At 37.6% G+C, this 24,123-nt stretch overlaps 2 protein-coding genes across 5 annotated transcripts in view; one reads left to right on the forward strand and one right to left on the reverse strand.

Moving 5' to 3' along the window:
- RYR3 (ryanodine receptor 3) overlaps positions 1–1,346 on the forward strand; it is a gene marked incomplete at both ends in the record, with an annotated part of 301,173 nt that extends 299,827 nt beyond the window's left edge. Inside the window, 2 exon segments of the mRNA XM_081324758.1 lie at positions 527–578; positions 1,251–1,346. Coding sequence (XP_081180884.1) covers positions 527–578; positions 1,251–1,346 — 148 coding nt within the window.
- AVEN (apoptosis and caspase activation inhibitor) overlaps positions 889–24,123 on the reverse strand; it is a 131,000-nt gene continuing 107,765 nt past the window's right edge. For 2 of the 4 annotated variants that reach the window (XM_081334957.1, XM_081334959.1), the window contains 4 exons: positions 16,048–16,118; positions 11,626–11,721; positions 9,562–9,910; positions 889–2,495 (listed from right to left, as the gene is read on the reverse strand). In XM_081334957.1, coding sequence (XP_081191083.1) covers positions 2,377–2,495; positions 9,562–9,910; positions 11,626–11,721; positions 16,048–16,118 — 635 coding nt within the window. In that variant the 3' untranslated portion in view covers positions 889–2,376. Of the gene's footprint in view, positions 2,496–3,692; positions 3,939–9,561; positions 9,911–11,625; positions 11,722–16,047; positions 16,119–24,123 lie in introns of all 4 variants that reach the window. The other 2 variants (XR_014027372.1, XM_081334958.1) reach the window with 2 other exon arrangements.

Consider the following 24,123-nt stretch of genomic DNA (forward strand, 5'->3'; position numbering starts at 1 on the left):
TGCTCTATCAATCTCTAGACAGCATTTCTCAAATTTGGCAGCTTTAAGATCCATGGAGTTCAACTCCCAGAATTCTCCAGACACTAATCAACATATGCAGTAATGCTCATTAACTTGATTGAAAAGGAGAGACATTATCTTTGGAAAGATGAACCACAGTATGAGCCATCAGAGGCTTTAGTAGCAGGAAAATTAATATTGCTCCAAGGCAAATTTTGCTTCAGAATTATTTGGTGTAGGGGTCTTGTACATTTATTTTTCTTCTAATGCTTTCTTGGGAAGGATGTCTGCTTTTTTTGGATTAGGAACTCAGAAGCAGAGACTTGTACAATTTTACATACACAAAATTCTTTTACAAATGTAAAATATTTCACCACTTTAATATAAACTTTTGACTGTAAAATGAATCATAAAACATGTCTTTTTTAGCCTACCATTGTTTAGATGGAAATAATTAGTTTTCTTAAGAAGCAAGAACAGCATACCCCCAAAACCAATCATGTTTAGTTTCATATTCTTTTTCCAGGTTCTTTTTGATGTATCTTATTAATAAGGATGAAACTGAACACACTGGGCAGGTAAAGCATTAATTGATTATGTAAATGAAAAGCAAGAAACATTTCAGAAAACATTCATAAAATGCAATCCACATTTTTTTAGAGATATACTAATGTCACTTTATACAATTAAATCATTACCATTCATTTTCCCCTCCAAAATCAAATTATTGATCATTTTAATCTATAAACACACATCTAAATGTTCTAATGTTCTTCCATGGAAACTCATGTACTAAATATTGCAGTTCTTCATGCCTTCTTCTGAATATTTACTTTAGTGTATTATACCAATTGTTCAAACCTGTTATTATAAGATTATTATTTTGTAAAAAAAATGTTCTGTCATCTTATACTAAAGCAAAATTGGCTGCCAGCCTGTATTTAGATGTGAAATGCATTTATCTGAATTTATCGCTACTTAATTGCTTGTTTAGCATATGATAGTAATGTTGTAATATCTTACATAACAAAAATATATTCCCTAAGATTAACAACTGAACTATAAATTGACCAGACAGATTCACCATCAGAAAGGCTGCCTTGTTATTTTTGTGGAATATATTTTCACTTGATGTTTCTAATGAGGAAAATTTTCCATTCATTAATCTGAGATAAAAATATGCCTTAAGTATAAAAATTCTTTCTTTTCTCAAATAAATATTTTGAAAAACATGTGTTTTATATTTTTAGGAGTCATATGTATGGAAAATGTACCAAGAAAGATGCTGGGATTTCTTCCCAGCTGGAGACTGCTTCCGTAAACAGTATGAAGATCAGCTTGGATAAAAATTCCAACAAAGAAACTACTACATTCAGTGTAAACAAAAATAGAATTCTTACAAAATAGTGGCATAACATATATATTGCCTATGTTTGACCTCTAAGTAAATAAACTAGCCCAGTTTTAAATTGATCTAGATTAGCTTTTTGTATATGGCAGAAACAGGCTCTGACTTTTTTTGAGGGGAAAAAAAAGTTTAAACATTTCAGTTCAGTACTTTCAGGAATCATTAAACAGTCCTTTGTAGAAAATAATGTAGTTGAAAGGGCTATGTCATTGTTTTGCAACTGAAGACTCTGAATGTCAGGTGACAATATCTTAATCATCGACTCATATGGTGAACTTAATATTTCAAATCAGCCTTGTTTTTCTTAGTGTAACAATACAGACCGAAAGATTTTAAGTATTCAGTGCTTAAATTTTTCAGGTATTTTATTGTCTCTAAAATCTAAGTGCCTTAACTCTTTCCAGATTTAGCTATGCAAAATACTTTTTTTTAAATGTTAGTCTTTTAGATTGACATTTTTGTTATATGACTGTGTTGCTTTCTGGTCTTATTGTATGACATGAAATTTAGTCATATACATGTTACAAAACTGCTTACTACATGCAGCTGGTTTAAAAACTTGTCTTACAACTGAACAGAATTAAACTAGTGATTAGTTGCAATGTTAATGTATTTTTTTCTTCAAATAAAAATATGCACTACAATAAAGAATTTGCAAAACAAAACTCAACGTCATATTTCATTGTGTTTTGTGTCACACCAAGACATATTCTATAATTGTACTTGCAAATGTAATTTATTTTATTTCACAGACTCTAAATAGGCTTTTATACATTTACAACTTCAGATTGATGTTGTTACATTTCTGAAGGCAATGAAATCCAGAACACTGCGAATACCGATATAGCATTTTTAAGCCTCAGGTTCAGCCAGTCACCAGATTAAATATTTGTAAACATTTTTTACAATTAGGAATTGTCATCTTAAATTATTTTTCACATACTTGTATGATAAACAAAATATAGCTTTTAGGAGATCATGCTATCTAACCAGTCCTCAAGTTGCTCTTCAGTAATATTTTTGGAAGTAGCTTCCGGCGGTTGAGATGTTGAGCAAATTTCTTCAGCTCTACCTGGTTCTAAGTGATCTGACAAAAGAAAAGAAAGTTAAATAATAATACTTTTGTAAAGAAAAGGCAAGTAAAATGATAAGTATTCTGATTGTTAGCTACAAAACAGTGCCATTATGATTTCATCTTAGTTCTCAAATCATTTAGGAAAATACAAAAATACAACCTAGAAACCAAACATTTGTTATTTACCAAGTTCTAGCATGTGGAAGCTTCACTTGCACAGCACGAACTCAGCAACTCCACCCTTTCCTGTAATCAAAGGTGCTTGTTCCTGTTCCAGTGCCTGCCTTCCCATTGGCCGGATCCTTCCTACTATTCCTTCCTTCCTACTATTCCTTCCTTCCTACTATTAACCCCAGTGACTTCTAGACTTTTACTGCATAGGAATAACTGATAAAACTGGAAACTTTTATCAGGAACCTGATTGGCTTGCAGTATTGCCAATCAATCTAGCTGACTGTAATAATAATAATAATACTGCTTGAAAACCCAGACAAAAGGAGAGAATGCAAATAAACCTCAAGTGAAAAATTCAAAGGTGCAGAATTTCAATGATACTACTGATAATGTTTCGTTGATCCTAGAAATGATTGTTTGTGGATTTTATTGCTTGCTTATTTAAATTTTCAAAATGTCTGGTAATTGAGGATCTTTGGACAGTTTGCAATAAAACATGAACACAGCCAAAATATGTATGCATATTCAGAAAGCTGGAACGAACATATAGCTTTGAATTTTTCAACATTAGCAACAGCCTGGTAAACAATACTATGCGTGAAATACCCTTAGCAAGATTTCATACTGTAGCTACTAATGAAAGTGCAGACACAGCTATCATATAATTATATGGTATTCAACTTTCAATTAAGACACTTATAGTCTGTAGATTATCAAAACTTGGTGGAATATTACATCCACAAAGCTGTTATGTTATTGCAACAGTTTTTGCAATCAGAGTTCTCGTTTAACTGTATGATGCTGAGCAAATTATATAGCAGCACAACTAAATCCAGAAACATTATACTTGTATCCTCAAGATTTAAGGATCTATGAAAAGAGGTAAAACTGATAAAAGTCATCATACTCTAAGAACTACCTGCAGTTTTCTATTGATTATGTGTATGCACATGTGCGCGTGCGTACACACATACACACACAGGTTCTACATTTAGGCAAGAAAAACCAAATGCACAGGTATAGTATAGGGGGTACCTTGCTCAATAGTAGTAATTGTGAGAGGGATCTCGGAGTCCTAGTGGACAATCACTTAAATATGAGCCAGCAGTGTGCTGCAACTGCCAAAAAAGCAAGCCAACACAGTGCTAGGCTGCATATTAACAGAGGGATAGAATCAAGATCACGTGAAGTATTAATACCACTTTACAATGCCTTGGTAAGGCTACGCTTGGAATACTGCATCCAGTTTTGGTCACCACGATGTAAAAAGATGTTGAGACCCTGGAAAGAGTACAGAGAAGAGCAACAAAGATGATTAGAGGTCTGGAGGCTAAAACATATAAGGAACAGCTGCTGGAATTGGGTATGTCTAGTTTAACGAAGAGAAGGACTAGGGGTGACATGATAGCAGTGTTCCAATATCTCAGGGGCTGCCACAAAGAAGAGGGAGTCAAGCTATTCTCCAGAGCGCCCGATGGCAGGACAAGAAGCAACGGATGAAAACTAATCAAGGAGAGAAGCAACCTAGAACTAAGGAGAAACTTCCTGACAGAACAATTAACCAGTGGAACAACCTGCCTCCAGAAGCTGTGAATGCTCCAACACTGGAAGTTTTTAAGAAGAGACTGGCCAGCCATTTGTCTGAAATGGTATAGGGTTTCCTGCCTGAGCAGGGGGTTGGACTAGATGACTTCCAAGGTCCCTTTCAACTTTACTATTATGATTATGATTTCATGAAGTGAGTGCTTCTGAATGCGAATGTGAATCAATGATTTTCAGACTTAAATCTTACTTTGTAAAACAGGTAACAATACAACAATCCATAAGAATTCAATTTCTAACAACTGCTACAAAAACCTAAAAAGTTACAAGTCCTGATGTTTGCTAGGGCTGCTTCATTATTCAAGTTATTTCATAAATGCAGCCTGATACTTCCTGAAACATATCTTGTGGACACAGTAAATTAAATAATAGGACAATATTTTGATGATTGATTTTTATTGAGTGAAAAAATGTAAGATTCTTTTATATATGAACTTGCAAGAAAATAATCAAGTGGATACTAATTCCATAATTACTTTTATAAATATTCAGTGTGCTGAACTGTCAGATAGCTTTCCAGAGAGTGAAGTTCAAAATTGGTCTGCTTTTGACTGTACAGCAACAAAACAGTGTAATTTCAGGTGTGGCATTAAGCAGAACAATTTCTTTTATGTTCCAAATACAAATACTTTCTAACTGAAATTACTGTTACAGTCAATCAGTACCATGACTTAAAATTTTAGAGTAGGTAAAAATAATCAGAAACAAATTAGTCTCAAGTTATCTGGATTTGGTTTTGCATATCAGAGCCAACTGTCTCATAATTGGTAGGATATTCCTAGAATCCAGGGCAGACTATAAGAGTGATTTCAATTTAATGCATGCTTTAGAAAACAAATTATGGAATATTTTACAATTAATTTATTTGGTTACACTTAACTCTGTAAGACTTATTGAACTGATGAAGGATTCAATAATCAGGATTGAGCTTATTCTGTCTGGGCAAATGCTAAAAGCAGGAAAAATGAAGTATGTTAAACATTTTTCTCTGAAGTCTTTCAGAGACCAGTTTTCTTAAACTTGGTAACATTAAGATGTATTCCTCAGCCAGCTGTGATTGGCTGGGGAATTCTGGAAATTGAAGTCCACACTTGTAACATTGCTAAGTTTGAGAAACAGTGCACTAACCTCAGGCCCAATAAATAGGTAGGCAAGGATGCATGTAGTATACCTTATTTTAGCTTCGTGTGCATTTATTAATATTGTAAAATTATTTTCGTCCCAAATATTTTAGCAATCTATATTATTTGAATTATGCTTGGTTGCACTCTCGCAACAGTGCACATCTTTGAACCCTGGTTCACAAAATGACACTAAATAAATGTTTGAATCACAGCCTATCCAATATGAAAGACAACACTGTCCTCTAAGCATCTGTTTGCTGCTGTAATTTATTAAATGCTGGAGTTAATTTAGGTTTTTGCCCTAACCTATAACGTTTTTAGGTTAAAAGAGTAGCGATCAGAAAAACATTCCATGAACTGCAATTGCCAGACTTTTCTTTCACACTGTATTATCATCAAGAAATTTTAAAGATCACGACGTAAGCCAGAATCAGCATCATGACCTACTTGATATATATGTATACACACACACACACACACACACACACACATACCGTCAAATAGTTTTTGATTCCTAGAGATCATGTAGATAGATCTTCTCCAGATCTATATATGTATAATTGAGAAATGTTGCCAAATCCTTTCCCTGATTAATATAAAGTGTGGCATGCCTTGATCTCTCTAAAGAAATTAGTTTTCCTGTAATTTTTATTCCATTCTATTGAAAAACAAGTTGCTACAGTATTTGTACCTTTCCTATAAAACATTATGGGAGATTGAAACTTTCTTTTTCTTAACCTTATTCTAGATCTGGGGATCAATCCAGATTTAAGTGATTCAGACTACAACAGATTCTTACAATTTCAAATTGAATTTAGAGTAATGTATGTATATGTAGGGACGCGGTGGCTCAGTGGGTTAGGACGCTGAGCTTGTCGATCAGAAGATCGGCAGTTTGGCGGGTCGAATCCTGAGTGCCGTGTAGCAGAGTGAGCGCCTGTTACTCGTCCCAGCTTCTGCCAACCTAGCAGTTCGAAAGCACGTAAAAATGCAAGTAGAAAAATAGGGACCACTACGGTGGAAAGGTAACAGCGTTCCGTGCGCCTTTGGCGTCTAGTCATGCCAGCCACATGACCACGGAGACGTCCTCAGACAACCGTTGGCTCTTCGGCTTTGAAACGGAGATGAGCACAGGCCTCTAGAGTCGGAAACGATGAGCACGCATGTGCGGGGGAACCTTTACCTTATGTATATGTATGTTTTTTGCATTCCCAGATGCAGATGTAAAACAATTACCAATAATTTAGAATGTGTGAATGGACTAGAATATTTAACTTAAAAATACAATGTTTAAATTGGAAAATAATTTAGCATATCATCCTAAACTCACTTTTTAAGAAAACAAAACAGTAACTATTTTCCACAAACTTTATGTTTTGTTTTTGCTATGTGTTTCTTCTTTTATATGAAACTTAAAAATAGTTTCAGAATTTATTCTGGACAGTTTTGCCAGAGTAGGGCTATATAAAAGGTATAAAATTAGTGAGTCACATAAGGGCTTTACTCTCTCAGCTATAAAGTGTGAGCTGTTTTTTTCTTTTTAACCATAGCTAGAATATCTATTTTGCACTCATTCCCACTCGCATTTGTATTCTCTCAATTCCCACTCTATATCCTACTTTTTTTCAATAATATACGGGCAGTCCTCGACTTACAAGAGTTCATTTAGTGACCATTCAGTTACAATGGCACTGAAAAATGTGACTTATGAATGTTTTTCAGAGTTACGACCTTTGCAGCATCCCCATGATTATGTGATTAAAATTCAGATGCTTGGCAACTGGTTCATATTTATGACTGTTGTTGTGTCCCAAGGTCATGTGATCATCTTTTGTGACCTTCTGATAAGCAAAGTCAATGGGGAAGCTGAATTCACTTAACAACCGGATTACTAACTTATCAACTCCAGTGATTCATTTAACAACTGTGGCAGGAAAGGTTGTAAAACAGGGCAAAACTCACTTAATTCATGTCTCACTTAACCACAGAAATTTTGGGCTCAATTGTGATCGTACGTCGAGGACTACCTGTAATTCGATAATCTTTGTTGTACTGATTTTAAAATATGGAAGGCTTCAAAAATATGTTTCAGTGAAGAAGTATGTTTAACTGTTCAGCTTGAGCAGACACAGAAGCCAGCTCATAATGGAACTTAAATCATGTTGGCATCAAAACCTTTCTCCTTTAAATGTATTCAGTTTTACACTCCTCTTATTTTCCAAATTAATGTAATCTATGTAATTTATACAATACAACAACAGTGACAACAGCAATGAACACCCCATTGTGAAACCTAAAAGGCCATAGTGAAGGCAAATCATCCTAGAGAAAATCTAGCTATGTGGCTGCTAAGAATTGAATCCAACTCGACAGCATCTAACAATACTAATAGGTACACAAGGGAACAACAGATTCTCATGTAACTGCATAGAGGGGGTAAATAGAGGAGGATTCAGAAAACAGACACAAACGAGAGGATGCTTAGAGATAATTACTGGGACAGTGATGGACTACAGCAAAATGATTTGTGACAAGAATGTGGGGGGGAAATAAAACTTCAGCCAAGGAATACACTGTAACACCTGCTGCTCTCTCATCACTGGAAAAGACAGGTTCATCCACATGATACACTAACGTGGTTCTAGTTGATAACCATCTGCACAGCCCTAAAACCTGAATGTTTTATTGCTTCAATCTAAAGTACTATCTACTATTGAAGTCTAGTGTGTGTTCTGAAATGGGACTATGAACGATGAACCGAGAAGTTATTTCTGCCAGATCACCATGGTCCATTTTCAGTAAAGGAAGATCTCCATCTACTTTTCCAGATAGGAAGACAGCCAGTTTGGTCTAGTGATTAAGATACCAGCCTAGAAAGTGAGAGGTTATGAGTTTTAATCCCACCTGACCTCCCTTATACTATTTGGAGGACCCTGAAGAGGTTGGCAATTGGAGTGCCTAAATGTAAAACCAATGTGCTCAAGTGGAAGCTCTTAGAAGATAACAACACACACTATGTGAATGTGGAGACACACACAGCCCAGCCCATCAGCTGGTATATTGGCTACTACAAGAAACATGTACTGATAATGACTTATTTTTGGCCAACGATAGAGCCAAAGAAAGTGGCTTAGAAAGTGTCTTAGAAAGAGCCTTGGAAAGTGGCTTCATTCTGGCATTTAAAGTTTGATCCAGACACAGAAGAAGAACTTTAGACATGAAAACTGACTACGTGACTTTGGGCCAGTTACTCTCTCTCAGTCCAACCCACCTCACAGGGTTGTTGTTGTGTGGAAAATAGGAGGAAGAAGTTGTTTTAGGTAGGTTTGATAGTTTGAGTTATTTATAAAAATAATATAGGCAGAATAAAATAAAAATAAATAAATAAATAAATAAAGAGCCAAGCTCATACTCTAGGCTTCTTTTATGTAATCTCAATTCACTGAATGGAAAAGAAGAGGCATGTTTTTTTTCCCAATAGATTAAGCAAGATGATCCATATGAGACATAAGATACACTATACATCAGGGGTCCCCAACCTGTGGGGCACAGCCCACTACCGAGCCGTGGTGAGAAACTTTTTCTAGGCATGCGCACAAAACAGTCTAAAACCATAACATAGCTGGACATATGAGAGTCACTATGGTTACATGATAAGATAGTAACACAGGTGCAGAGAACAGGGGAAAATGTACAGATAGAAATGAGCGAAGCTGGCAAAACTAAAAAACATGCAGTGACACTACTGGCCATTGGGCTGTGGGATAGGCTGGCCAGTGCGTGGATGTGTAGGCATGCACTCATCCCCACTTGAGCTAGTGCCATGGCTGCATGGTGAAAACAGGGTACTGCACGGCCTAAATGGGGGTGTGCAGTGAAAATGGGGCAGGGCTGAATGTCACGTGGGCACTCATGCCGCCCGATTTGCAACACACGGGTGCTCGCAGCCCCGTTTGCATGCCTGTGCATAAAATACTTCCCCGTCCCTTTCCCTCTGGTCCGCCAACCGAGAAAGATTGGGGACCTCTGCTATACACAACTGAGATAACAATATATTATTTGGTTTGGTGTAATGGCATAAAATGTTTGTGGAAGGAAAAATATTTCACTGATTGCATTAAAAATAATAACAATAATAATTAGAAAAAGACAGGTGAGGAAAAATGCCTAATACTTACCGGTTTCCTCAAAAGTCCTTGTCAAATCATCCCCAGATGGCAGGCCATCTGCTACCACTTCCAAAGCAATATTGTTTTCAGGATTAATGGGGGCATCTAATTTCAGGAGCAGATCAAGGTCTTCATCCAAATCATCTATTACTTGATGTAAACTTGAAGGATTTCTCTGAAGAGCCTCTGAAGAAATTCCTGATCCATCTTTATTTGACAAAGACAAGGGAACAGCAGAATCTTCCTTGGGATAACAGTGTGATCCAACTCTCTTTTGCTGTTGCAATAGATCACCACTTTTCTTGGCCATGTCATGACTTTGCAGCTTAATCTGGGGAAGTGTGACTGGAGTTGCATCCTACAGTAATAAGAAAACAGCCCTAAACAATGGCTGATGCAATACAACAACTTGGTAACCCAACTTGAAATTTAGCTTCCACCAGGAAAAAACAAACAAACAAACAGTAATACTCATCTGTACATACTCACAAACTATGGAAAATAAGCTCATACTGTATAGAAGTAAAGGAAAATTGCTCTAGAAAGTACGATTAATATTTAAATATTTTAAGAAGCTCCAGTTTCAGCCTTTTATTTACCAAGATACATGTGCCATACTATAATAACCTGCATAATTTTCTTTCTTACTTTTTTCAAGGATTTGCCAACAATCTTTTTACACTTGTGCTCTCTCCTAAAATAAGGCTGAGGTCAGACAAAAGGAACCAGTGGAAGCAACAGCTTGCCAGGTCCTTTTCCAACCAAGAGCTTAGAGAAAACCAAATAGTAAGGACAGCTTCCTTTCCCCCCACTTAGTTTGCAATTTCATCTGATTCCTTAGGAAGCTAGAAAAATAATGCCAACAAAACGGGAAGCATTCATTCCTTTGAACAGCACAGACTGTTATGTTGCCTTGACCTCCACTGACCTCCACTAAACATCGCTGAAGATGTTACCTCGCCTGGTAGCAAAACGTTCGGAAACCAACCCACAAGCTCGGAGAATGAACCTTCACCCACCGATTTTTATTTTACCATTGAAAGATCTGATCAGCTTACAATAATCAAGGACACCAAATTGGTCCATTTGGTAACAAGGGGGGAAAAAGACAGAAGGAAATGTATCTTCCTACAGCCTGCAGTTCACTGACTTGCTGGCTCTCATCAGGCACAGTAGGAGAATCTGTTACTTCATTACAGCACAGAATGTGCCCTAACGGTGGATAAAAAAGCCAACCATTGCTTATTAAACAATTAACAGCAGGAAAAGCAATGACATCCAGCCTTGCCATTGTGTGTACAGGAAGGAATTTGACTTGCAAAACAAATGCAAATTTCTCTGCTACAGTCACAGAAGCGACTTTGAGTTGGAACAAGAAAAAAATGAGCAACATCAATATCGGAGTCGCTTTAGGCAATCCTTCAGGAGAACAAAACAGGATTGAGTTCTTATACAGCTGGCTTTTACCTAACCTGGAATGATTTTTCTGGCACTAGATATACCATAAACTTACCCAATAGCTACATTAATTCACATAACTTCTTTTCCGTCTACCTGAATATTTTGCTGTTATTTTTTCCTCCCTTCCCACATTCAGAAGATATTTTATATTCACAATGCTACCAGGAATTATAAACTCTGGGCAAAATTAATTGTTTTCTATATAGATCTGTGTAGCAACTGCACTGCTGAACTAGATCCACTACATAATGGACAAGATCAAAGCAAGGATTATTGTAAAGATCAGTAAGAACAAGAAAGAAATGTTCTCTGCGATGTTGATAACAAGAGTGTGTGTGTGTGTGTGTGTGTGTGTGTGTGTGTGTGTGTGTGTGTGGGCAGGCGTGTCAAAATCGGGAGTAACAAAACTAGAACGAGCAAGTCTTTGGGGATGCTAGCCTTGACCAAAATGCACTTGGCATGTGGAAAACATTTTGTTTTAGAGGAGCAATGAAGCTGAAGAAGTGCTGATACTACTTCAGCTCTTCCCTTGTAGAGCTGAAGTAGTAACATTAAAATAATATGAGGCTCTTCAATATGGGTTACAGTATTTTTGAGGAGGATGGGTATTACCTGTACCAGTTCTGCAGCCACGTTGAGTTTGAGGTGCAGAGGCAGTTCTTCAAGTGCTTGAACCAAGGACTGGCAGTCAACGTACAAGCCTGACAACTGAAAACAGAGTGCATGCACATTTGATTAAAACTATGTTCATTTTGATCACCAAGTTAGCACAACAAAGCCTTTTCTCCTAGGTTAGGGAAGACTAACAGCCATGGGAGTACCTTATTCTTTCTGCGCAAGCAAAGCTATGAGATTTTCATTACACTGGATTGAATAACTCATGCACACCTGGTTTCATATACAAACTGAAACATTAACAAGCAACCATCTCTTACCTTGAACTTAGTAATTTTGACAACATTGACTTCCTTTACACCAGTACAGGTACTGGAATTTTTGGTATTTTCTGAAAGAATATGGCAACAAGCCATTGCACAAGACAGGCAGAGGCACAGAAATATTATTCCATTTATAAAGAGGATAAAAATTAATGAAATATGCTTCCATTTAATTTTTTTTAAATAGAGGACCATATTTTTTACAAATACTTTTTAAAAAACTGCTTTCATTGTACTTATTGTTATTTCAATGGTTCAGATTTCTGCTATTGGTTTTTAATGTGCCACAAATTTGTTGTTTGTATTTTGCCTGATACTTCATAGTGCAAAAATGATCAAAATATATTGTTGATGAAATGAATAAATAACCAATCAGAACCTGGACCAATTCAGGATGCTCGCAGATCTTTATGTCTTTTAAGATTTGTTATTGCTGTTAGCACTGTTTTGAAATTTGCCATAATTTTAAAATTAGAAAACATTCTAACACTTTATCAGTATTTGAAATGACCACATTATTTTCACTCAAATAATCTGAAAAAAATCTGTTAATGATACTGTACTGATATCCACTTATGTTGAGCCTAAAATAGTAATCATCTGACTCCTTTGAAGTTCACATTACTTTTCTGAGACAATAGAACATAGAATAATAGTTAGAAGGGATCTTGGAGGTCTTCTAGTCCAATCAGATAAGTGCTTGTCCAGTCTCTTATTGAAAGCCTCCAGTGATGGGGCACCAACAAGGCACTCCACTGGCTGATTGTTCTCACACTAGGAAATATCTCCTTAGCTCTAGATTGCTTCTCTCCTTGATTAGTTTCCATCCATTGCTTCTTGTCTTGCCTTCTGTTACTTTGGAAAATAGGTTAACCCCCTCTTCTTTGTGGAAACCCCTCAAATACTGGAACACTGCTATCATACAGTATCTCCCCTAGTCCGCCTTTTCACTATACTAGATATACTCAATTCCTGCAACTGTTCTTCATATATCTTCGTCTCCAGCCCCCTAATCATTATTGTTGCTCTTTTCTGCACTCTTTCCAGAATTTCAACATCTTTTTTGTATTGTGGTGACCAAATAAACAATAAACAAGTCAAGAAAAAGATTTCGTGGAACTAAATACAAGGAATTCTTCAAAAGATTCTTCAAAAATACCGTTCTGTAAGATATCCTCCTTTGTGCCAGTGAATATTATATTCTGGGTGGAAACAAGGTCACAGTATGATGCCATTTCATCATCTGTCTTCTGTAATGGGCATGACAAATGAGAAAAGGAAAGCCAAACATGAGACCCAATTGTAAGAAGCAGCCTAGGATCTTCTCTGATTTTGGCACACACATTAGCCTAATACAAAACAAGGGGATAGAAATAATAGAATGCTTTCGTGAGCAGTTGCTGATGTTATTCCCAACAGCTGATACAAGTGCAGATGGCATGATAAAGGAAGAAAAATAGATTTATTTTTTCCATCATCAGTGGATTCATTTCACTTCATTAGAGACTCTCAAGGTAAATCTAGCAATCTAGCAATCTCCTAACTTTAACAGTAAGGCTATGTTAAAATCAGTAGATAAATCTTCTGTCTCCTCACTTCTTTTTAGTAAATTAGTCCTCAAGTTGGAAGAAGTTATTTATCTGTCCATCTTTCAAAATCCCTTTCTGCATCTTCCTCTGAATTGTGTTTGACATATCATTTGCCTTTCACCTGTCCCTTTTCAACTCTGGTTTTCAGTCATAGAATTTTAGAACACAGATGAGGAATTGGGAAGATAATCCTCTTTTCTTGTGGTACGTAAATTATCACCAAATTGATCTTGCCTTATTTTAAAAGCCAACTTAAAGGTGGGAAAGCTTGCTTTAAACATGCCTTTTACATATAGATCTCACAATGCTGATCAACACTAAGGTGGTAGGCAATGTGGCCCAATGACCTGATCTGATTTGGATCCTAAGATAAATAACTGTTATCCATCTTCCAAAGTAATTATCAATGCATTTCAGGAGGATATGGCAAAATCCACTATTGTGTTCAGATGTTTAGTATCTCATTTTACTACTTCAGTGTAAAAGTCCTCTTCTATTAAGACTTAACAGCTAATAGCCATGCCTTTGAACTCTACAATGGATTTTCTGTAGCTTTTCTTCTCATTGTATCAAACTATGACAGAATTTTATAGTAGACAACTTTCTGCTTACTAAAACCATACAGTATGTGTGGCTGATATAGTCATGTATACAACTTGTACTGTTCCACTCAGATGCAGATTCAACTATAGCCCACGTCCATTTTTTTTAGATACAATACTGTATTGATTTGTTTGGGCTGGTACTAAGATTTAACATGGATGTGGGAGGACTGATTTTAATAGTTTTTATGTAATAGCTGGGTTATTTTACTCTCTTTAGAGTTAATAACACTCACTTAGCATTTATAAAGAGCACTTTAAGTGTTCAAAGCACTTTGCATATATTACTTTAATAATCCTTACAAGGAAGTAATACAATTCTTATTTTCCTGGGTTGTGTGTATGAATGTGTACGTGTTGCATGAAGACTGAGAACAGTAACAATTGCCTACTGTTTTAAGATGATGCCTGAAACAATATTATGCTTTTATCAGTTTTATGGGTATCAAGCAACCCATGTCCATTGGGGCATGATTTCAGAAAAAAAAATCCTTACCTAAACAGAGAAACAGAATGACCACTGGTGAGTAAACAAGCAGAAGGAGCAGGAATTACTTCCAATCACCTTCCCCATTGAATTTTCTTGTGATAAACTGGTAAGGGAGCATTAGAAATCTTCCAATCTTTCTTCTTTCCTTCTTCCCTCTTCCCTAACCCTTCCCAGCAGAAAATGCGGATCATGTGACTGTAGCAGCATCTAACACCACTTAAGCAGTCACAACTTTCCCAAATTTCATTTCCTTGGGAGTCGTAGGTGACAGATTCTGCATTCATCCTATAAGGTAGCCCACATGCAGAGTTCTTGATTCAAAAATTGTTGCCCTGTGATGATGCACTGACTCAAAAATTGTTGCCCTATGATTTCACTCCATTTTAAAGGTGACAAACACAAGAATTTCAGAAGTATATAGATAGACCTACTATATCTGAAAGACCAAGGCCACTCTTTTGAAGACAAAAAAAGTTCACATAGAGCACCACAGGGCTGAAAGAGGGGTCAAAGAGGCCATCTATGTTAAAAGTGAACAGCCCTCTCTTAACAAATAGGGAGGGATACAATACCACCTCTCTCCTACTACTACACAGTCCTTTGTGTTGATTCACTCTGATTCAGGTGACACTGAAGGTACAGATGAACCCCCAAGTGGCCTCAATGACTCTCAGAGAGCTAACAGCTGATCTTCAGAATGCCAATGACCAAATGACAGCAAAGAATAGAAACCCTTCCTTCCGTTCCCCTTCAGTCAGAACTGAAGAAGATTCTTGGGGAAGAAGAAAAACATTTTCAAGAAAAGAAAAGAAAAAAACCAAGAAAATCCAGTTGCCTTTTGAAAAGCACTTCTGGGGCATAACCTGGATGACTGAGAATCTCCACAGACATAAACCTATTAAAGTCAGATGTTACACAAAAACAACTTTTACTTGTGTCTCCAGCCATTTGTCTGAAATGGTATAGGGTTTCCTGCCTGAGCAGGGGGTTGGACTAGATGACCTCCAAGGTCCCTTCCAACTACTACTACTACTACTACTACTACTACTACTACTACTACTTATTATTATTATTATTATTATTATTATTATTATTATTATTATTATTATTATTATTATTATCTCCATTATCTGATGAAGAGTTTAAACAAATAATTTTAAAATGCCAAGCAGAAAAACACCAGGATCGAATATATTTCCTATAGAGAGGTAAAATATTAATAGATCTTTTGGTGCCAAAACTTTGTCAATTGCATCATGAGGTACTTAATAAGGGAATAGTACCAGAGATATTATATTGCAATTAAGCAAGAGATTTAGTAGTATATAGTGTAGATATTTATTAACTGCCATGGAAATAATGAAATTTAAAAACGATATACAGCAATTTTTAAAGGAAGACTTGTTCTCCATTACCTGCTTTGGGCCAAGGTTTTCTGAAATCCACTCTTTTTCTTCAGTGAATCTGAACTGGGTAAAGGAATCTCCTGAAAACAAAAAGACATTTAAGTTGAATAAACACCCCATTTATCAGAAATGACTGAGGTTATATTAATGGAAAAAATCAAGCATGAGATACAAATATCTCATTCTCTGTTTCACACTATTCAAGAAGTAACCATGATTACAAAAATGGTGAGAACATAAGGTGTCGCTAGAAGTAAGGACCAGTCAGCAGAATAAGTTATAGTTCAGCCTCTTATTATTGCAGAACACCAACAAACAAGAGAAATTATAACATGTCTAATTCTAAAATCTATTAGGATCTTAGTAGGTTACTGCACTATTTATTGTCTACAGATCATTAGCTTTTTCATATGTAACATCCAAGAGCAGGTGGTTTGTAACAATTGTGAACACTTCCTGCCAACTTAAAATAAATGCCTCTTATCTATGTGATGGAAGAAAACTAATACCGTATTTTCCGGCGTATAAGACAACTTTTTAACCCATGAAAATCGTCTCAAAAGTTGGGGGTCGTCTTATATGCCGGGTCGTCTTATACGCCGGAAATATTCACCTCTCTGATCTGCAGTCCCCGGCAACGCGCTCCGAAGCCGCCTCCCAGCCAGCATGTCAGCGCCAAACTTCCCAGCCCACACTGTGTCTAGGCACGTTGCAGCCCGGATGGACGCCGCGGAGCCCGCTGGCACCGAGCAAGACCCGGCAGAGTTGTCCTGCGCGTGCACGTGCTGGCCAGCTGCCGGGAGATCTCCATGGCAGCGTCAGACAGTCGGAGGAAGCAGCCGACGCGCGGAAGGCAGGCTCACGACGAATCGAGGTGGGCCTGCGTCTGTGGCGTGCAGGGATGGTGGGGGTGGCTCCCGTAGCGAGGGAGGCACGTCCATGGGGAGACAGGTGAGGGTGAGGCCCATGCGGCGTACTGCGAAGAGGGCCCCCGCTGAATGTCACTCCCGTAGGAAGGGAGCACCTTTGCTCCTGCCGAGGCACCGCCTTACCCGTGCCAACCAGAAGAATCGCTTGCCTGGTCACGGAGTGCGGAACAGCGGTACTTGGTGCCCCTCTTGCCTGCAGACCATGCAGCGGCCCTCACCAGCCGGCCTCGGCATGGCCGCCAGCCAGCCTCGCCAGCCGGCCTCGACATAGCCACCCTAGCCCGGCTCTCTAGCGTGTCTTCCGGGCCCGCCTGGCCGTCTCCTGGGTGGGGCTTGGCTCCAGACGCGGTGGCTGCTCCGTCTGCAAATGCTATCTCAAAGCCGAATCGCGCTTGGCTGTGCAGGCTGCCGAAAGGCGGGGACTCAGAGTCCCCACGGTGGTTGCGGCTTCTGGCGTGCTGTTTGCAGAGTCTGGCCTGGAAGAGCGCGTGGCTTTGCACCATTTGCATCAGACGGGGCTGAATCTGAATTGGGCTTGTGTCGGACACTTGGCAACTGGCATGTAAGTATTTTCCGGCGTATAAGATGAAAAATCTTAAAAATCTTCTCAAAAGTCAGGGGTCGTCTTATACGCTGGGTCGTCTTATACGCCGGAAAATACGGTAGTTTGATTTTCTGCCAACTGAAAAATACAGAATACAACAGAAGTCAATAATGACTAGTGTCACAGTAAATATTTCAGAAAATATTTCAAAGTGAGATGATGATGGTAAATTTATTATATATATGTGTGTGTGTTTGTGTGTGTGTGTCTGCTAGATCAATATGCCTCCATGTCTATGTAAAAATGCTGCATTTAGCTACATCTTACAATGTAGTTTCATTTTGCCTCTACCCTCCAAAATGTATGCATCTAATTCTTAGTCGTTCCAGAGCATTAAACTGACTTATTTAGTGGCATCCCTGTGTGGCCTCAAATGCTCTCAGTTAATGAGCATTTCAAGGTAGTTGCTTCTTAACCTACACTGTTAAACCTCAGGGAATTATGAGGGCAATTCAGAAATAAACCTCCATTTGATTATCAATGACAGACACTCGGAGATACAGAACTTTTATTATACACATTAGAAAACTACAACATTATATTACTTTTCAGCATAATCACCATTCAAATTGAGGCACTTGTCATAATGTCTTACAAGGTTTGAAATTCCTTAGTAGTAGTCGCTTGGCCCCAAATCTGGGCTATGGGGTTGGTGATCAAAAATATCCCAATGGAATTGCTTCAGAAGTTCTTGGGTGCGTATAGCGGTGTGCAGGTGAGAATTATTGTGAACCAACACCACACTGAAAGTCAGCATACCCCGATGCTTGTTATGGATGGCTCGTCTGAGTTTTCATAATGTTTCACAGTAGACTTCTGAATTGATGGTCGAACCACATTCCATGAAGTTCACTAGCAGTACTCCTTTGTCATCTTCACATTTGGCGGGATTTTCTATAGCACCACTTCCGCTGTGGTGTTGGTTCATGATAATGCTGGCCCACACACTGCTAGACACACCCAAGAACTTTTGAAGCAGTTCCGTTGGGATGTTTTTGATACGAGTATAGCTGTTGGTCCCCATGAATGAATGAACCTTTACTGTCAGAGTACAACCATGTATACATTGAGATTGGCTGAGCCTCCCTTCGTGCCCCCAACCCCAACTTACCGTGACACAAACCCTCTATCTTATTACACCATGTGAGCTAATTGCACAACACACCGGCCTCGCAAGTCAATCATGCATAAAGTTTATAAAATTATGTCCTGTTCAAAAGCCTAACAGCCCTTGCATAAAAGCTGTTCTTCAGCCTGTTGATACAGCTGGCTATACTCCTATATCTCCTACCCAATGGTAGGAGAGTAAAGAGATACCGTCCAGGGTGTGAGTCATCCCTTAGAATTTTCCTCACTCTTCCAAGGCAGCGAGCCCTGGTGATGTCATCCAGTTGTGTCAGGGGACAGCCCACAATGTCTTGTGCTGTGCTCACCACCCTCTGTAATGCTTTCCTATCTGTGGCTGTCAGACCAGCATACCAAACCACAATACAGTATGAGAGGACGCTCTCTATAGTAGACCGGTAGAAGAGGGTCACTACCCTGTTCTTCTGCAAGACCCTAAGAAAGTGAAGTCTCTGTTGGGCCTTTCTGGCCACCTGGGCTGTATTAACTTTCCAGGTAAGATCTTCGCAAAGATAGACTCCCAGAAATTTAAAGGAGGAAGCTCTCCCCGATGTAAAGTGGGGCAGGTTCCTCCTTTTTCCTCTGGAAGTCTAGTACCATCTCTTTCATCTTGCCGATGTTCAGGTGAAAGTTGCTGTTGCAACACCATATGGATAGTTTTTGTACCTCCCCCATGTATGCTGATCATCCCCCCCCCCCATAGCCCAGATTTGGCACCAAGTGACTACTACGAAGGAATTTCAAACCTTGTAAGACATTATGACAAGTGCCTCAATTTGAATGGCAATTATGTTGAAAAGTAATGTAATGTTGTAGTTTTCTAATGTATATAAAAGTTCTGTATCTCCGACTTTCTGTCACTGATAACCAAATGGAGGTTTATTTCCAAATTGTCCTTGTATTATAAAATAAAGAGAAAAGATGGTTGGATAAAAGTTATGTTGAATCTCTGAAATACTGTAAAGACTGGAAATAGGCCCATTCAAATACTATGGAGGTTTTGAGTCAAGAAGAACAAGATTACATTGGAAATGAAATATTTCAGATTATGACCAGATAATTGCTTCTCTAGTCTCAGCAAAGAGACAGTTGATGCAGCATTCTCTCCTGAGAATATGTTTGAGAGGATGTGCTTTGACGATCATAGAAAAATTGCTCACAAATAATTAGATTTCTACTAACTCACAACTGCCTTATCAAGTAGACCTCTAAAAGGTCACTGCAATAGGAATGTAAAGTTATGCAATATGCATCTATAAATAAGCTATTCAGCTCTAATCACTGGATAAACACATATAGATGTAGCAGTTCTGAGTTACTTAGGTTGTTCTTGTTGACTAATTTTTTTTAAAAGCCAACCTGCCTTGCATTTTTATGTTAGGTTCTTGATTTTCAAAGACAACAGCATGTATTGATTAGAACTGCTTTGTATACTTTTTTGTACAAATGACAATTCCTGTCCTTTAGGGGGGAAAAACTAATTAGGCTATTTGTTCCTTTATCGCTGGGGTTGAGAAATGAAACCACATTGTCTGCTAATTTGTGAATTGATTACAGAAGGATAACAGTCCCCACTCTCTTCACTCATAGTGATATCACAGTAGACGTTTTCATAAACAAGCAGTTTAAGGGTGGCACAAAATATCACAGAGGAGATTTATCAAATAAAAAAGCAATAAGTGCAATTCATCAGAAGCACATTCAGCATAAATTAATTTAATGGAATGTGGTTTAACCAATTATCTTAAAAAAATTCTTAGCACAACAATAATTTCATGTTATTCTATAAATATTAATAAAGTATTGGACAATAAACTGTGAATGGTTTCAAATTTAAAAATAATCAATTTTTAATTCCAGGTAAAAGTAATTGGAAATTACAGCAACATGAAAATTGTTTTGGAAGAAAACAGGCCCATATTTCAGCCTCCTCTTTTCAATTTCTCACATTCAGAAGTGGGAAATCTATAACAGACATTTATATCCCATTGCAACTCTTTAAACGAACTGGAACCCAAATAAGTAAGTTCCTGGGTCCTGAAGGGTCCTGATATTAGCTAAAATCACTTTTAACCCAACTGAAACCAGAGTTCTAGAGCTCATGGTTAGATATACAAAAAATAAAATAATTAATACTAATGTGTATCTCAATTCCAATAAGTAAATCATGTTGAGGTTGAAACATTCAAAACCTCAACAGCCATTTCCAACTACTCTGAGCTTGGACCTAAACAGATGTTTTGAATGTTTCGCTCTGAGGATGGTAGAAAATAAGTTGCTTTAAAGTCTTCTGCCTGTTTCAGATCCTATAATTTGGCTTTGGGTTTTTGACTGTTTGTGGGTAGTATCGACAAACCTTTTCCATCCTGGCTGTCATGTCCTTGCTTCCATTGATTCATCTTGATGAGAGAGTGGCATTTGTTAAAAAATATAATAAAATGGGGTTAATCACATGGTAGGGATGACTTTTCACAGCTGCACACCTACTAGCCTGCCTGGTAAGTTACTTCATGTGGATGGATGAATTGCATTTAGCTTTTATTTATATGTGTATGCACTATTGTGTATGCTTCACACCAATGTAGCCAACGCAGTTAAGGTTCTTCAAATGTAAAGACTACTAATACAATATTCACTTCTTGAGCTTTTGGGTTCATGCTGCCTATGCTCCTGGGAGCTAATGCCTGGCTTCAGAATGCATCTAAAATTGCAAAAACAAAACAAAACAAAACAACTTGTTGCTGGCTTAGGATGGTTTAGCTGAGTCTGCACTCTCTGCGTGCTCTAAGCTTTTGTTCATTTATCGTGAAAGCGATTCATGCAGTTAAGAAGCACTATAGGTCATTAGTTTACTTCATTATGCAGCCAACAGCCACCCTTATGTTCAAGCAAAAATCAGTAAAGATCACATAATTGTTTTTATTGGCAGGAAGGATGTTTTTTTTTTAAAAAAACCCCATCTTTTTCAGATCTAATTCTTGATTTTGCTAAATAGGTGGGATGCAGTGCTTATAGAAATACTGAATAAGAATACTGAATAGGAGTTCAGTGTGGGAATGGCCAGTTTTTTGGCCTCCCAACCTTCAGCTTTCCCAAACGTTTCTTATCGGCCTCTACGTGAATTACAGTGATGAGCACACTCTCCTGGTTCACACAGGATGGCATGTGGGAGGTTTGGGAAATGCTATGATAGAGCTTTCACATATATCTTTTAGTATCTTGTTTTTTGTAATGATCTCATAGGCACCTGAGTAGTTCTCACTACGTATCCAATTATCACTATGTATCCTATTTTTTTGAGATTGATGGGGTTTATGTAATGTTGTATTTGGTATTCAGAAAAAGGAGGTGAATAAAAGTTCAGCGGGCAGTTGCTCAGAGTTTTTTGGAGAGACGAGGCTGCCTGGCTGGTTCAGAGCATCTCTATCAACCCGGGTCTGAATTCTTTTCCCTACAGTTCAGTTTTTGAAAACTAAAAATATGAATAAACCTCTGTACTTGTATGAATTAAGATTTGACTTAAATACTATATGTCTGTTAACACATTTTCTTTCATACAGTGCCAGAAATTGCTTGCAGAGGACCTTGCGTTTGCTATTATTCTTTTTTGGGGCGGGGGGGGGGGTTACTGCTTTATCTGACTTGTGCTACATTCCTTAAGCAAAAAAGTTTTTTTAAAACTTTTTGAGATATACTTATGCTAAGTACTTGCTTTTTAACTTGTGAATACACACACACACACAAACATACACACTGAGAGAGAGAGAGAATGAGAGAGAGAGAGAGAGAGAGAGAGAGAGAGAGAGAGAGAGAGAGAGAGAGAGAGAGAGAGAGAGAGAGAGAGAGAGAGAGAGAGAGAGATTCATACACACAAATGATTGTTTCCAGCTGTATCTGAAACATGCTCTTTTAAATTTGGTACATAATTCATTGTCTGAATATTATGTTCTCTACAAAATATGTCAAATTCTGTATTTCCTGATTATCTTTGATTGAAAGGGAAGAAAGGTACAACAAAGAGAAAATGAAAGGGTAGTCCAATCTACTTAGATGTTCCATAGAATCCATCAGTCAAAATGAAAATCAGTTAAAACAAGCTGACATTCAGCTAAGCTCCTGTAAGTTGCAGGAAACACAAAGCAGGCCTTTACCCTTTTCTATGCCACTCAATAGCATAGCATAGAAAGTACAGCTTTTTAATCAAAATTAAATATGTAAATATTGTTTTTACAGTGATACTTTATAGTATCACTATAAAAGACAATATTTACATATTTAATTTTGATTAAAAAGCCCTGTTATGTAGTTCTTATTTGTGTTATGCATTGTTTTTAATCCATAAAGTACAGAGTAAAAAATATCTTTTGAAATAATTCTCTCAAAACAACTGGCACACACTATTCACAAGTTGTAGCTGATTCTCCAGATGGTGAGAATTTTTCAATCTAACTTTTGTCAGTATGATTTTCTTTTCTGCATAACTAGCCAGAAATTTCAATAACCAGATATAGATTTCCTTATACTTTAAATATTTGTTCAATGTTGCTTACAATGTCCTGAGCCCTTATTAACCATTAAATTGTTTATTTCTCAAGCTTCATTTGTAATATGTTTGAACCTTCTCTATTTTTAACACACATGCACAGCAGTGCATCAAAAAACAGACTGTACAAAGATCCATGGGTTAGAGAGACTTGACCTCTTTAGTCCTGTTCATGGATATATTGTAAGATCAAGAATGGCTCTCAAATAAAGAAGGGCATTTAGTCATCCTCTTTATCTCTTAACGTAAAAGGCCTTTGCTGAGAGATTCCACCATATGCAGGTGCAGTGCTTTTTTTGTAAAAGAAAAAGGTGCCGGAACTCACACATGTCATACCATACAAGGTTCCATCCAAAAAAGGTGCCGGAACTCCGTTCTGACGTTCTATGACAAAAAAAAACCTGTGCAGGTGAATGCCTGTTTCAAAAATCCCCAATGGAACAAAAGGTGACACAATCTCTACATGGCATAAATTTAAATACAACCTCTTTCTGCAAATTTGAATCCATCTTATTTATATACAGTTGCTTCCAGATTTAAAGTAAGAAAACGTGAACATGGCAGGGGCAGACTTGCGATATCCTTTCAGTCAATATTACGCAACATCACCTTTGGCGGAAACAACAGCTTTGGAATATTTTATATAACCAGACAAGTGTTTCTATTCTTGCTTTTAATTTTTCCCTACTTTTCTAGTTGAGAAATATTGTTAGATCTCTTTTCACACACTATACGTTTGCAGTCTCTCCCCCCCCCCCCCGATTTTCAATAATATTCAAGAGAAGGCCAACCCAAAATCCTTACATTTTTTTTCCTGTAAATATTTCATGATTGATTTGCAGACATGTTTTGGGTCATTGCTTTGCTGAAATATCTACTCTCTT

Source organism: Vipera berus (assembly GCF_964194415.1).
Source record: "Vipera berus genome assembly, chromosome: 1".
Taxonomy (NCBI): Eukaryota; Metazoa; Chordata; class Lepidosauria; order Squamata; family Viperidae; genus Vipera; species Vipera berus.